Source organism: Cheilinus undulatus, linkage group 14 (assembly GCF_018320785.1).
Source record: "Cheilinus undulatus linkage group 14, ASM1832078v1, whole genome shotgun sequence".
Lineage (NCBI taxonomy): Eukaryota > Metazoa > Chordata > Actinopteri > Labriformes > Labridae > Cheilinus > Cheilinus undulatus.
The window spans coordinates 10,358,202-10,373,804 of NC_054878.1; the positions used below are offsets into that span (position 1 = coordinate 10,358,202).

Sequence of the window (15,603 nt, forward strand, 5' to 3'; positions counted from 1 at the left end):
ACCAAATACTAATTCATGGCTACAAAATACTAATTTGTGGCGACAAACTAAGTATAATGTGTGCACAAAATACTAATGAATAATACTATCATTACTAATATTATAATAATAATAATATTATCAGTAATATCATTCCTGGACAGTTGGGTAAGGAAATCAAGTGCACCTTCCTATCCCGGCGTCCAAGTCGTACCTCCTCTGGTAAAGCAACCTGGCTCTCAATATTCTGTTTAAATGCCTCTCGGTAATAATGGTTCCTTGCAAAGCCAGGCTTTTCAGAATGTCTTTGTAGCTCATTTCCCAGCCTAAAATTAAATTCAATCATACTATCCCTGTCCATCATGTAGCTTTAGCCCTTCTACTGCCTCTACCTTGAGAAAGTACGCTTGATTTGCTTACCCAGCTGTCCAGAAATGATATTAATATTATTAATTAGTATTTCATGCGCACATTATACCTACTTTGTGGCCACAAATTAATATTTTGTGCGCACGTTATACTTATTTCGTGGCCAAATTTGTGGCCACGAATTAGTATTTTGTGGCCACAATTTAGTATTTCTTGGCCACGAATCAGTATTTTGTGGCCATGAATTAGTATTTCGTGCGCACGTTATAGCTTTAGTGTAGCAACAATTTAATTTTTTTTTTTTTTTTGGCCATGTCAAGTCAGGGATTCTGTAGAAACATCTGTTTTTCTCCAGTTAAATTACTATATTGTCATGATTTCATTTGGTTAAATTTTTTTGTCTCTGCATTGGAAATAACCAGGGCTGGAGGCGTGTTTTTCTCAGCTTGCATCCCAGCAATGATCACTTTGACCTCAAATCTTGTGAGCTCAACATTTCAAGAATGCACTGAGGATTTTTTTAATGAAATTTGGCACAAACCCACACTTTAAACAGGTACGTTAGAATCCTCTGAACAACTGTTCAGACAAGCTGAGTTGGAAGAGCACGGCAGCCGAAGCTTGCGTTGCAAAATAGTGCCAGACACAGAGGCTTTCTGGGTGAAAAATGAAATGCTACAAAAATAATAAATACAGTGTACAATTGAGCCAGCATGTTTTTTTTTTGCCAGTTTTTACCTTAAACTCTCTTAATTACGTAGAGAAGTTATACAGGTCTTTGGCGCTATATAGCCTTGCTTTTCAAAGCGCTTCACTGTCAAAAGAAGAAACGCACACGGAAATCTTTAAGGCTGATGGCACGACAATCATACCTCATACAACTCAACTTCCATAAGTCCAAAATATTCCTTTACCTTAGGGGGAATTTTGTTTTGGGGGGTTGGGGGGGTGTCAAAGGTCACTGAAATTGTGAGTCCACAGTGACCATGTACCTTGTTGCAGCTTTTAGAGGCTGTAACTTCTTTATGCTATTGTCTTTTAAAGAAGCTACTGCTTTCTAGATCCCTGTTTAACTGATATCTTTTTATGGATGAGTTTGACCCCCATATACTTTTTTTTCAAGGGAGGGGGGGCTTTTTCCCTTTATTGGATAGAACAGCCAAAGATAAACAGGAAATATGGGGAAAGAGAGAGAGGGGGAAGACATGCACCAAGCATGCTGAGACCATGACCAGTGCGTTGAGGACCATGGCCTCTGCATATGGGTGCCTGCTCTACCAACTGGGCTAAAATGGCACCATAACCCCTGTTACACTTAAAATCTCCTTTATCCGAAGTTTATTGCAGAACGGGCACCTACAATATAAAAATGAGATTTCTACCAATCACACTATGATTAAAAAAAAACACCCAAAGCCCTTTTTCCTGACCTTCCGCTGAACTTTACTGTTCAGCTTTTAGTAACCTAGTAGAGGCATAAATAAAGGGGTAAGTTTTAGTTTCACAAATAACTCAATCCAACACTTACGCCTGGGATGTTAGAAACAATCTCAAAGGTGACTCCACAGCCTGGGATGGTGCTGCGCTGAGACATCTTCTTCAGCAGACTCTGAGCAAAACCCTGACACACAAACACACGGCCATGTTATCTCTCATCTTCACGCCTCTGTTCTGGAGTAAATCAGATTTTTATAAGTGAACAAACAGCCACCCACCTGCCTCCCGGTGACATTTACACAGATGCGTTTCCTGAGCACCAGCTGCATGTGGGCTGGGTGGCTCAGCTGCACCACTGCTCTCACTGTCAGGTAGACCCTCTGGTCTGCTGACGTGACCCGGCTCAGCTGGGGGCAGTCATGGATTGTTGAGTCCCACGAAGCCTCCACTTTTATCTGGAAAACATCAATAACATGGAAAGTTAACTTCTCAAACATTCCCACAATAAATCTGTAATACAGATGATAAATGTAAGACTTTTACCTCAGGCTCGAAGTGTTTAACAATGTGAAGGTCGAAGAAGTCGTCATCCTCCTCTCCACTCAGTAAAGCATCCAAACCACCAGCCAGTGGGGCTGAAAGGCTGGACTGGAAATCATCAGCTAAAGAGATTCAAATAAACAAAGAAATCTTATTTTAATGAATACAACTGTGATGAAGACAGCTGAGGGTTTGCCGAACACATGAGAACAAATACATGTAGCATGATTAAAACATACCGCTGAGATCCAAGAACAGGACAGGGATGTGGGTTTCCATACCAGGGACAGGGACTCTGTGAAGAGACAGAACCAAAAGTACGGTGACTCACAGGCGTGTAACAATCCACTGATGTGGATCTATATGACATCAAACTAACAATTCAAAAAATCCATTTACACTACCACCTGTTAGTGAGCTTTCATTTTGAAATATCTGCAGAATGCATGCATGGTTACCAGCCAGCAACAAGCAGACAGCTTTATGAGCCAGCAATGTTTGTGATTTTCCTTTTCTAATCCATATAAAGTCACCATCTAAAGTCACTATCTAAGATCCTATATCAATACAAAACAATCTTACCTCACTATATCCAGCATGAATGCAGTGACCATCTGATTAATTGTGTGAAATGCTTATTTTTAGTTGAGTTTTTATTATTTATAAGGTTAGTTTTGGCTTTTTCATTAGATGAGATACTTGCCAGGGGAAAGATCCAGAAGGGACAAAAAAAAGTGGCATCATACAGTCTTAAAAAATATTCAGATACTGTTTGATTCAAGTTTGATTTCCAAACACTCAAATTTAAAAACCTACAATACATTTCACAATTTCCAGACTTAGGATTTGTTGGGTTTGCCAAACTAGTGCAAGTGTCTTCACAATTATGTCACGTTATTCACTCCAGAGCTGATGGATCATAAAGTTTTATTGATGGGGCAGACAGGGCCAAGGAAAGGGGGTCAACTGCCACCTGGGTAAACATAGAACAACTTCTTAAACATGTTTGCCCATCTGTCCTTTATTTACTACTTCTGCTAAGAGCATCACGTCTAGTTTCATAGCTGTATAAACACTTATGATTTACAATGAAAAGTCCAAATCAATTTAGTAAGGACAAAGACAGTACTGAATGTTTCTATCTGGTCTGATTGTCTCTAAAGGTCGTAAAGGCACACATGGATGGTTTCTGTTAAGACACGCTAACTAGCTCAACACGCAGCAATCTCTCTTCCTCAATGCTTCCAACATAAACAGATAATAATAAATCCAGATACTAAAAGAGGGGTCTGGTATTTATGTTCCAGAGAAACAGATTTTGCAAAAGATCTGTAAAGAAAAAAGGCTGTGCCTACAGCTGAGGTCAAGCTCGTGCAAAACATAAATCACCATGCCTGGGACACAAAGGTATCATGTCAAAAACTAAAGCCAGGACATTTTGTCTACAATTAAAAAATAAAATTTAAGTTACTGTTGTTTGCATGCAGAACAGTTCCAGTTAGTTTTTTGCATTTGGATAAAGTCTCACTTTGAATTAATATAATTCAAAATCAAGATTTTTACATTTTAGTTTTAGTTTACAATAATAATCCAGGAAAGTTTGTTGTACAGCTCATCATAGCTGCTGATTTTCAGCATGCTTTAAGCTTTGTTATGTTAGTGAAAACACTCCTGACACAAGGCTCACCTGATGGTGGTACTGATGAAGATTGTGAAGGGAAAATGAAAATATCAGTGAGGTCTGAACCTTGGTTATTTTTATTTCACAAATCAGCTTTATTTAATGGTTATCAGAATACTCTGCGTTATAACTGCTGCTTCAAGTGACCTAAGCAAAGTGCAGCCCTCTTTTCCTTTCGCTCACATAATTAAGTCTCTCTGAATTGGTTGTCCCAACCACTCTGTTAATAAGATTTAAGTCTCCAGTAGAGCAAAAATAATCAAAAATACAGTCAGTTCTTCACCGAGTCACCATGTGCATCTTACAGATGTTTTAAAGGTCATACAAACTTGCATAGGATCCATATACCCTAGTTTTACACAGTTACACCAAGTATGAAGGGCTACAATAGTGCAGAAATACAATAACTACCTAAGTCCATATGTTTTAAAATGTACTAAAAAATTTAAAATAAGGAAAAGAGGACAGAGACTAGATCATGAACCCAACTATTATTAAGTAAAGACAATAAGGGGCACTTATTAGTTAATAACACAATAATGTTTGGCAGGGATACACCAGTATCTTATTTTTGTTAGAAAAAGATCAGTCTACTATAGCATGGTTTCATATCGTATCATCTTGTCTCTAAAAGCTTGTAACCTTATTGTGATAAAATTGGTGATTCACCCACAATTTCAACATACAACGACTGCACTGCGCTCTGCAGCGCCAAGGTTCTGCTCAAGCAGCCTCGCCCACTGGAAGTGTGTCTGACGCTGTGCTGCAGCTCTGATCAGCGGGCAGAGATCACGGGAGAACTGCAAGTTCATTTATATATTTATTTTAACTTTTTGGGGTTAATTTATCATCTTTTCCAGCATTAGTCCATGATATTATTGCTTCAGTCATTGAGTGATTATACTAGGAAGTTAAAAGATTCATGTTTACTTCAAGGATGTGTGGTTTAATGTAAAAGTCTTTGGCTAAATTTCCTCAAAAGTTAACTTTCCCTTATTAATGCAGGCGTTGTAGCTCTGTGACCCACTGACCTTCAAGCGGCCCTTTGCTTTCGCTGCAGGTTGAGACATAATGTTGATATAGTGATTATTTATGATCGGCCTGTGTGTTGCGTAGTATTTTGAAAGTATCGGATATTCTACGCTTTTAACTTTCTGTCTGGAGCTTTCTGATTGACGGGAATTGACGCAGTTTGAAAGTGGCCGGTGCTGAATATGGACCTGCAGTGTATCCCCAATGAAGCGCAGTGGATTGGCGCTTAGAGGGCGTCCTGGTGCCGGACTAGAACACAGACAGGGGAACTGCTCTGACTGAGAGGAAGCGATTTAGTCTGCCGGCGGATCGTGGTGCAGCCGCTGTATGTGGAAATTGCAAGTAACAGCTGACCAATCACTCAGTCTTTAATGTTGAGATAATCTGACACATTACAAATAGGAAAAAATGAATTAGGTTGTAGGCTAAAATATAAATGCAAATGGAAAATACAAAGCAAGTTAATTACATACTTTTATAAGATTTGTTTCTTTTTTATCAGCTTTTTAATATTTTAACCTGTCAAAGCTGGGCTAAAATCCCTCCTTGCTGTTCTTCACTGGCACTTTATTTATGTAAACTTGTAAAACATTAGCTTTACTTTATGCATGTTTAATATTAATCTGCACTTTAACTGTGAAGTAAACATTGTAAAGTAAAAGACACTATTTTGAATTCTCGAAATTAAATATGATGTTCAAAAAAGCAAAAACACAAGTAAATAAAATGCTTTGTGGGTGCAGTAATAATTTTAAAAGTTGTAGGTAAATTTTGTAAGTTACGGAGTTTAGACCAACAGATGTTTTGAACAAAGCTTATTAGCCTGCACAAAATAACATATTCCTTCACAGACCTCTCTACTGGAGCTCCAGGGATGCCGCTGCCAGCTGATGGCACCAGAACAGCAGTGCGTTCCTCAGTGAGAGTCAGACGGCACTCCAGCAGCTGTGACTCTCTTTCGACATCGTCCTCGGACTTATCTGCAAGCAGATAGAAAAAATAAAATCAGCCATTTATAAGAATTAAAAACAAGAGTAATGAGGGTATCATAATGTGTTATCCTACAATAAATGATCAAAAGTTTACTTGATGAATTATTGAAGCTGTGGCAGCTGTAGACATCAGGAGCTCAACATCAGAACATCATTATAGAAGTGTATATTTGCTTAATTTTCCTGGTACATCACTGCCATTTGGTTTTGACAAGTTAACTTAGGAAAGCAGAATTTGAAATTCAGCTTATTGTTTTTTATAAATACATTAATAGAAGTAGATGTGTATAACAAATTGGCCCCTTTGCACTTTGCATTAGGTATAAAATAACATGCTACTAAATGAAGGACACTGAGACAAAGATATGCTGGAAGTTTCAGTTATAAATCATTTCTACTTCAACCATCGCTGCACTGAAGTGTGGGTTTTTTTTTGTTTGCATTCCACAGCTTTACCTGGTTTAGAAACCATCTTCTGTAGTTGCTGGTCCAGATATTCCTGTCTCTGCGTGAGAATGTCGAGCCACTGCTCCCTCATCCTCTCCAGGTCAACTTCCTGCACACGCGATCACACAGACACAAGTCACACTTTAAACTTCCAAGCTTGCCTTTTTTCAGTATATATTTTAAAACATATCTTAAATGCTGATCATTTGCTCACCTGGTAGCTGTCCATTTCTTCATCCCCACCCTGTAATGTAAATGTAGAGGGAAGCGGTGTAAAGATATATAACTATATTACTACTTATGCCAATAAGAATTTTTACAAACGTGCCAGGTAATGAGATAGTTTTAATATCCCCTCACCCATTGTGTTTCGCTGCCTTTGGTGTTTCGTGTTTGTCGGACTTTGACATCTCCAATGGTCACTGAGAGGATGGAGGCAGTGATGAGTGGCATAGTGCCTGAGTCTGGTACCGGACGAACCTCCACTAGAACCCGACGGGACTGACCCTGGAGGAACAGATGTACATGAAAGAGTGCAGTTTCAGATAGAGGAAATATGGACATTTAAAATGTGTTCCTATTAGGGCTGCCAAGATTGGACAACTTTTACGACAATTAGTACAATAATTATTTAAATCGCGATTAATGGCATGCTTTATTGTCTTTTTCACGATGCTTTGGTTAAGGCTTGCCAGTTTCCCCCTGCAGCCACAGTGATGTAAAATAAGTCCACTACTGCTCCCTAATGTATCATTGTATTTAAAAAAAAATGTCCAGACAGCTCATTGGACAAGTCAAATTTATCTGAACCTTTTTAATGTTCTCTTATTTCATTTTTAATCTGTAACAAATTCATTTTTATGTGGTAAAGTTGATGTTTATATCTTTGATCTAGGTCTGTGTCTAAACAGGAAGTCATTTGCCCCTGGTTTGCGACAGTAGAAAAATAAAAAATGACATGAGACAGTTTAAAATGCAAATATTGGAATTTTAGAACCTGAAAAAAGGGTGCAATTAATTGTGATTAACTACAGAAATTCTGATATTGATCGTGATTTAAAAAAATCTATCTTTTGACAGCCCTATTTCCTATATAACTATGTAAATTTGCCTATTCATTATGCAGGATTTAAAGTGAGGTTTATCAATTTACAGTGATGAGACCTTTCAATTATTAAAAAAAAATGATGTACTGCAGTGTTTATATTCAAAAATTTTCAAATCTACAAGTACACAAAGACATAATGATACCTGTCGGAGCTGGAAGATTCCTCCAGTGCGTACGTCTTTAGCAGGGAGGACCTCCACTGCTGTAAACTCTCCAGCCTCGTTCAGCTCCATCAGCTGTACCCACAACTCCACCCTGCGTGTCACCTCACTCCACCTGTAAATATAACATGGATGAACATACTAAGGCACAGCTTTTAAAAGCATCCACAGAACACATTGCTCCAGTCTTTGAAAAAAGTATAAGGTGGGGAAGGGCCAATATTTTGCAGCCAGCGATATCAGAATGAGGTGGTTAGTGATGTTGCTTCACTGCAAGAAAGTTTCTGGTTTCAATCACACACAGGCAGGATCTTTCTGTGTGGAGTTTGCGTGTTAGACTGGTGCGTTGGTTCAGCTGGTTCCAGCTCCTCACAATCTCAGGACAACAAGACAAGCCTACACATTCTAAAAAACATTTTGACTGACTACAAAAATGCACTGATGCATGGCATAAAGAGCACGAACTGCAAACAAAAGTCCATCCTTTACTGTGTAGGAGGAGCAGCTCACTCAGAGACTGCAATGATGTCCTTGCCATTACTCTGCAATGATGTTTTTTTTATTCTACAAGCCGTCCTATGAACTGGAGTGGGTCTTGCCGACATTGGCAGAGGGATTTGTGTTTCAAAATTGCTTTCAAAAATACTCAACTACATGTGGACTAGGCCTAAAATAATGGATGGATGATATTCAGGCAGACTCTGCTCAGTTGTTATCGTTTACAGTCCAGCTGTCAGACTGAGACATGAGACTTGTGTTTGCAGAAGGGAGCAGAATTTTTTTTTTTAAGATTTATTTTTGGCCTTTTTGCCTTTATTTGATAGGACAGTGGATAGAGTCGGAAACAGGGGAGAGAGCGGGGAGAGACATGCAGGAAATAGTGCCACGGGCCGGATTCGAACCCGGGTCGCCTGCGTATATGGCATGCGCCTTAACCACTCGACTACCGGCGCGCCAGGGAGCAGAATTTTTATCAAGACTGTCGCAGGTATTTTCTACTAACAGATTCCTGCCAGTGAATGCATGCACATAAAAAAAAAAGGTCCATATACAGTCATGTGCATAAGCCCTAGGCATTACACGCCATTACACGCCTCACTTCCGTCTCAATTTCTGGCCCACACACATGCCTTAAAGTTCTGCACAGTACTGTATTTGTGTAGAAAAGATAATAAAAAGAGATGACAAAATATGAGCGTACACTCATATATTGGCCTCATTTATCATCCAAAGCTGAAACAGATACTTGAACCATGAGTGCACTAATACTGAGAGAAGATGTGGGACCTAGTTTGTCAAAAAACAGGACACCTGTTCTTATTGTTGTAAATGTGCATGTATTTGTGTTACTGCACCTTTCTCTGAGGGATCGGGTCTTGGCTTGAATCACTCCGAGGTCCCACAGTGCCAGGTTTCTACGATGGTTGGCCTGCTTGTGGCCATACACCTCGATAGCCACGGCCCCATCAGACAGAAACTCCACAAAATCCTCAGACACAGGCACTGAGAGCTCCTGAAAGTGTGCAAAATAAATCATAAAATTTATATCTTTCAATTCTGTGCAATGTCTGATATGAATGAAATTAGATTCATTGAATTGTTCCTTTATGAATGGTGACATGAATGGTTTCTACTGGTACAATCTGACATTACCTTTCATAAAGACTTAGAGATGTCAAGACAAAAGATGAAACTATACAGTATAATATTTTCATGTAAAATAGGGATAGAGGGAGTGGGGCAGCCTATACTACAGCTGTTTGTCTGTCTGTTGAAGATGGAAAATGTTACCTTAGCGCTGTCAAAGACAACCGTGCACTGAGGGTCTTTGGAGGTGGAGGAAGAAGGACTAGATGGTGCCACCTCTGGGGGGATGAACACTGCCTCCTCCTGCCCCCAGAAATGGTACTGACAGAAGACAAAGTTGGAGAGGTGACGAGGCAGACCGTTGGCCTGGAGGATTTTGATCTGAGAGAGAAAAGAGGAAAGAAACGGACTCATCTTATGCCTTGCAAAGATAATGCTTTGTCATTGTTTTTGTTTACTGGAATCTCAGATAACAAGGACACAGTGTCTTCATATCTATCGGCAGCCTAAATGAGGTTCCAATAGAGAGTTGCTATCCTGTTAAACCTAGTTTCACATCAACCTGCTTCTGAAGTAAACAAAAGTTTCTGTCAAGGAAAAAGGCCTGAAATGGACAAGCACAATGTAGGATATAGACAGCAAACACGGATTTGATTAACCTTGGCACATTTCACAGTACAGTTTGCTGGAGAAACTTAACACAGAGAGAAGATTTATCCACAACCATCTTTAATAGGTAGCGTGGTGTTCTGGCAGCGTTATGCACAAGAATGAGAGTGTCTAAATAGTGACTTACAAATAAACTGGACCTACATCATCTACACGACTTACATTTATATTTTTATTGATTTTAGCATGTGCTTACCACACAGTTCAGCTTGCGCTCCTGTGAATCTCTGTCTGTGTTGTTTTGCTGGTTGAAAGACTGACCCAGACCATCGTCCTCAGAGCCCTCTGTACCTCGCCACACCTCCACATGCAGCCGACCTGCGACCTGAAACAAAGAAGCAGACAGAGTGTCTATAACCCTGGGCTGCAGTCATTGGAAACACTGGGTCTAAAAATCAAATACATCAAAAGGCATTTTATAAAAATGACTCATTTCTTCGACATATTTCCACATATTTGAAGCTCAACGCTGATTCGATTAGTACATTCAAAAAGGCAAAAAGACAACACAATTCACAGCTTTGAAAAGCACATGCTTGGCCACATTTAACCTCCATTTACAGCTTTTACATCTTTATGTAACCATAAACCAATATTTTAACATATCAGATGCTGAAAACCATTTCTTTTAAAGTATTAGCTCATTTTGAATTTGAGCAACAGTTCTCTGAAGAGTTGGGATGGGGCATAAAATACTGAAAAAAGTAAGTGGTACCAATGAAAAACAGCTAGATGGCATTTTCCAACTAATTAGGTTAATAGGCATTAGGTCAGTAACATGTGTGGGTGTAAAAGGAGCATTTTAGAGAGACAGAGTTTCTCAGAAGCAAAGATGGGCAGTGGTTCACCAATGTGTGGATAACTACACCAAAAAATTGTGTAACAATTTCAAAAACTTTTCCTCAAATTGTGAAGACTTTGAATATCCCACCATCAACAGAACATAATGTAATCAACAGATTGAGAGAATCTAGAGAAATCTCTATGATCAAGGGACAAGGCTGAAGGTATTTATTGGATGCTTGTGATCTTCAGGCCCTCAGGCAACACTGGTATGGCAACAGCAGACAACAACAGGCATGATTCTGGACTGGAAATCAGTGCATGGGCTCAGGTACACTTCAAGAAATCACTGTCTGTCAACACAGTTGGCTGTACCATCCACAAATGCAAGTTAAAGCTGTATCATGCAAAAAATAAAGTTTTTAACATGATCCAGAAACACAACCATCTTCTTGGGCCAAAGGTCATTTAAAATGGACTGAGGCAAATGGAAAACTGCTGTGGTCAGAAGGATCAACATTGAAATTCCTATTCTGGAAATCGCAGACATTGTGCACAATGTAGACTAATGATATGTTCACACCAGATTTAAGTAAAATTATTTGCGCAAGTTATTACATGTAAGGTCAATGTAAAGTCTCAAGTAGATGTTCACCTCAGCTGGCATGAATGTACGGCACGAATCACACAAATTGACCAAGTAATTTGCACAAATTTGGCAAATCCATGCCATGTTCAACATGCTGTTTACTTCATTAACTCATTCATTAGAGCTGAAAAATCTGAACTCAGGCGAATCGCTCACGTTGACAATGACCAATAAGCATTGGGATTCTCTGGTGATGTGTGCATGTCACTGAGGGATCTGCGGAGGAGGTTCATTCTGCAGAAGAAACTTGTGGTGTCTTTCTGTGGCTTTCTGGAGCTATACAACACAACATGCCTGTTCTACCAGCACAGGAGTTAAAAGCAGCTTGCTTGGAGGAAAGTGAGGAGTGGGATTGTCGTGTAAGTTGGGAGAACATGTGGGATGTGGGAGAAGGGAGCCCCTCTCTTTTGTGTCCTTTGGGCATTCCCATAAATGCAATAAGACTCCCTATATTCGCATGTTCAGATATGTGTGAATAAATGATTGTTCGCCTCTGGTATGAACACAACATTAAGAGAAGAGGGATCACCCAGTTTGTTATCAGCACACAGTTCAAAGCATGCATCTCTGATAGTATGGGGTTGCATTAGTGCCTATGGCGTGGGCAGCTAACACATCTGGAAAGGCACTATCAATACTGAAGGGTGATAGAGGTTTGAGAGCAACACATGCTCCGATTCAGTCAACGTCTCTTTAAGGGAGATTGTATATTTCAGCAAGGCAATGTTAAACCACAAAACTCATCCATCTCAACAGCATTGCTTCACATCAGAAGAGACTGAGTAGAGCACTGAACTGGCCTGACTACAGTCCAGACCTTCCTCCAATAGGAAATGTTTTATTTTATAAAACAAAAAGAACACAGTCCTGGTGGTTCCAGCAAAGAAGAACCAGGACTGTTGAGCAGCTAGAATCTTACATCAAACAAGAATGGGACAACATTCCTCTCTCGAAACTCCAACAACTGGTCTCCTCACTTCCCAGATGTTTACAGACTGTTGTTAAAAGAGGAGGGGATACTACACAATGGTAAACATGGTTCATGAAATGGTAAAATGATCAGTTTTCACATCTGATACGTTGTTCATGTTCTGTTGTGAATAAAATATGGGTTTATGAGATTTTCAAATCATTGCGTTTTGGTTTATTTACATTTTACACAGTGCCCCAACTTCTTTGAAATTGGATTATTACATGGGGCACAGGGACAGTACTAGTAAAGGCAGTGACCTGGAAATAATACATTGAAACTTGAGCCACAAATAAGCTTAATGCTGTGTATAAACAACCAGCAGTAAAATTCCCACACTACCTGGAACTAATCAGAAAGGATTCAACCAAACTCCATAAAAAAACAACATGACATTCAAACTTGACTTACTTTTTTTTTTAAATAAATCTGCATGAGGATGGAGTATGTTTTGCAAATGTAATATACCATTATTGTGATAAAATCCCATCAAAATGAGTTTATCTTTCAGGCTTACACTGCTCAAAGTAGTGAGTAAAGCTGTGTTTTTTAACATACAGTGTGCTGTGGACTCATCAGATGATAGCATTACTCCAGTGGGTAAAAAAAAAAAAAAAAAAAGATTCCTGCAGACTTTCAAGATTGGCTAAAATTGTATTAGATTTGTTTCAAACTAACAGAAAAAAATCTCAAAGATTGTTTGCTCTTTTCACCACTTACAACAGTTTTAACAGCTAGATTAACAGCCAGTGGCCAACTCTGTCTGCTGTGAACAAAAATCCCAAAATACTGAGATGTAAATCCTCTGTATTTTGTCAACTTCAACTTTAATTCACGTTTCAAAAATTGACATTAAAAGCTCTATTGAAGACTAGGTCTGTCAAGGAAATATTCTCACATAGCAAGTTAAAAATCAAATTCAAAGATTCCAACATTTTAATTCAAATTTTTAAAGTATGATGAGTATTTACTGGCTCTTACCTCTCCCTTCTGGTTGATGATTGGTACTGCATACTGAAGCTTGACGTCATAGCACAGGCAAGCCAGGAAAACATTTGCCACGCCGATCAGGCTGTGGTTCTCCTGTTCATCGAAGAACGGGTCCGCACGTTTGAAATAAGACCGCATCACCTGGTTGGAGGGAAGAGGTAATAAACAGTTAGATGATACATTTGCCTGTGTGACTTGTTGTTTACCCAAATTCTTGGTAATAATTTGACATTATTAACAATTACTATAAGATGACATTACAGCTCCCTCAGTTTCTTGAGTACTCTTTGCTTATTCTTTGATATAACCGTGCCTTAACCTTGCAAAGTAGATGGATATGCCCGTTTCAGTGTTTCTCACTGGTGAATCCATCTTGCAAAGCTCTGTCTGAACCATTTGGGCCCATTTAGAAAGTGACAGGACCAATCAGCAATGAGGGGCAGTACGGCGGAGTGTCGACGTAAGCAAGCAGCAACAAGAGGCCAGTGCAATTATGGCGGAAGACATTAGTGTGGATGCTGCTAAAGCACCATTTTTATCAGAACTTGACGACATTTCTTCATTAAAAGAAGAACAAAGAACAGCAGTGAGTTGTTTTCCTTCCAAAAACAACAAATGTCATGTACTGACATGTCTACAGTCGCCATGGTTCGCGTTATGCAGTTCTCTATGGAGTTTACTCCTCAGAAGGGGCGCAGCTTGGTAGCAGCTACGTCATATGTTTTGTTGCTCCGATTGACCCGTAAAGATGTGACAGAACGTTCATCCAATCACCCTCCAATTCTTTTTTCAAAGCCGCTGCCCTTCCCCAAACGCTGTATATGAGTGGTTTTCAAGATGGTTAACAGTGCCTAGTTTGGTCCTCTTTGTTGAACATGTATTTGATGGATGCAAAAAGGTAGGAAAGCACACTGTAGGACTTTTGCAGAAATGTATCTGACATTCCGATATTTCTAAACTCATTTCAGTCAATACCAATGCCAATATACCACAACCAATATACCAATACATATGAACTATTACTACTTGAAATGACCACAAACTTCTATTGTACTTTACAAAATAACAGCTGATTTAAAGGGCGGTTTCCTGAAGCAACCCTGACAAACACACATTCCTCTCAACTGCAAAAACATTCAACTAGCTGTAGCTCAGACCTATTAAGGACTGAGGAATCAAAATAAATGAAAAGTCACTTAAGCTGTGCTAGATCTGTTGGTTCTGCTTAAAACTCAACTGACTTATGTCTTCACCTTTTAATATAGCAGCATTGTACATCCATACATTCAGCTGATTTATTTGTGTGGCCCATAAATCAGCTGTAAGTTTTTGGCTGATTCTGACAACAACTTTATACCAATAACATTGTGGATAACAAATGGATAAAACATGACAAATTTAAGAGATATCTATTAATCTAATAAATCATGGATCTGCCTGCGTGTTGTCTCTGTTCACTCACAGCGTTGTCCTCATCGAAGTCCTTCCACTCCTGGTAGAGCTCTCTCATGTCCACCAGCCTGTTCTCCATCTTTTCCAGAGCCCAGATCTGCTTCCCTTTTCCTTTACGACGAACCTGGATGGCCGGCTCACTCAGCACCACATCCCGCTACCAAGAGAGGAGAAGGAAAAAAACAGCCTGTTTAGTTCAAACAAAGTAATATTTACTTAAAAACTAATAACTATCTCCATAACTGTACATCTGGGTTCAATTTAGAGCTTTTTAAAATATGAAACTGTTTTTCCCTCCCTTTAGACAACCACTGGTTTACATAAATTTCTCTGTGATGGAGAGGAGAGGTGAAACAAGATAATAAGTAGAGTCAAATGGATGATTTTGTATCAAATTTATCAAAATAAAAGTAAGTTAGTTAAATTGAAAGTCAGGAATATTGTCTGCAAAAATTTAATTTTAATGTCAGAAAAATGCAGGTTCTGATTCAGCTATCTGATGCTAAATTTACACCTTCAGCCACAAAATGTGGAAAAATACACATCAATGACTTTCAATTCAACTGCTCATTAATGCAAAAATTTAATTAGTCATTCACACATGTCAGTAACTAATGCATTTAGGCAGGTAGACATGGTTTAAGACAACGAAGTAGTTGGTGAGTGTATGGAGATGCCAGAATTTTTTAACCTATTGTTCCTGAATATCTCATTTTAGCATTACTTTGCATCTAAATAATCCAGGAATTGTTTCTGA

At 39.1% G+C, this 15,603-nt stretch overlaps 1 protein-coding gene across 5 annotated transcripts in view; it reads right to left on the bottom strand.

Annotated features, from left to right (window-relative positions):
* LOC121521604 (kinesin-like protein KIF13B) overlaps nucleotides 1-15,603 on the bottom strand; it is a 63,439-nt gene that overhangs the window by 14,700 nt on the left and 33,136 nt on the right. For 4 of the 5 annotated variants that reach the window (XM_041805713.1, XM_041805712.1, XM_041805711.1 and 1 more), the window contains exons 21-35: nucleotides 14,857-15,003; nucleotides 13,386-13,535; nucleotides 10,199-10,327; nucleotides 9,538-9,714; nucleotides 9,102-9,259; nucleotides 7,729-7,861; nucleotides 6,838-6,984; nucleotides 6,692-6,721; nucleotides 6,487-6,586; nucleotides 5,892-6,018; nucleotides 4,013-4,024; nucleotides 2,565-2,620; nucleotides 2,329-2,447; nucleotides 2,064-2,240; nucleotides 1,877-1,969 (exon numbers count right to left, since the gene is read on the bottom strand). In XM_041805713.1, coding sequence (XP_041661647.1) covers nucleotides 1,877-1,969; nucleotides 2,064-2,240; nucleotides 2,329-2,447; nucleotides 2,565-2,620; nucleotides 4,013-4,024; nucleotides 5,892-6,018; nucleotides 6,487-6,586; nucleotides 6,692-6,721; nucleotides 6,838-6,984; nucleotides 7,729-7,861; nucleotides 9,102-9,259; nucleotides 9,538-9,714; nucleotides 10,199-10,327; nucleotides 13,386-13,535; nucleotides 14,857-15,003 — 1,755 coding nt within the window. The remainder of the gene's footprint in view (nucleotides 1-1,876; nucleotides 1,970-2,063; nucleotides 2,241-2,328; nucleotides 2,448-2,564; nucleotides 2,621-4,012; nucleotides 4,025-5,891; nucleotides 6,019-6,486; nucleotides 6,587-6,691; nucleotides 6,722-6,837; nucleotides 6,985-7,728; nucleotides 7,862-9,101; nucleotides 9,260-9,537; nucleotides 9,715-10,198; nucleotides 10,328-13,385; nucleotides 13,536-14,856; nucleotides 15,004-15,603) is intronic. The other variant, XM_041805710.1, reaches the window with a different exon arrangement.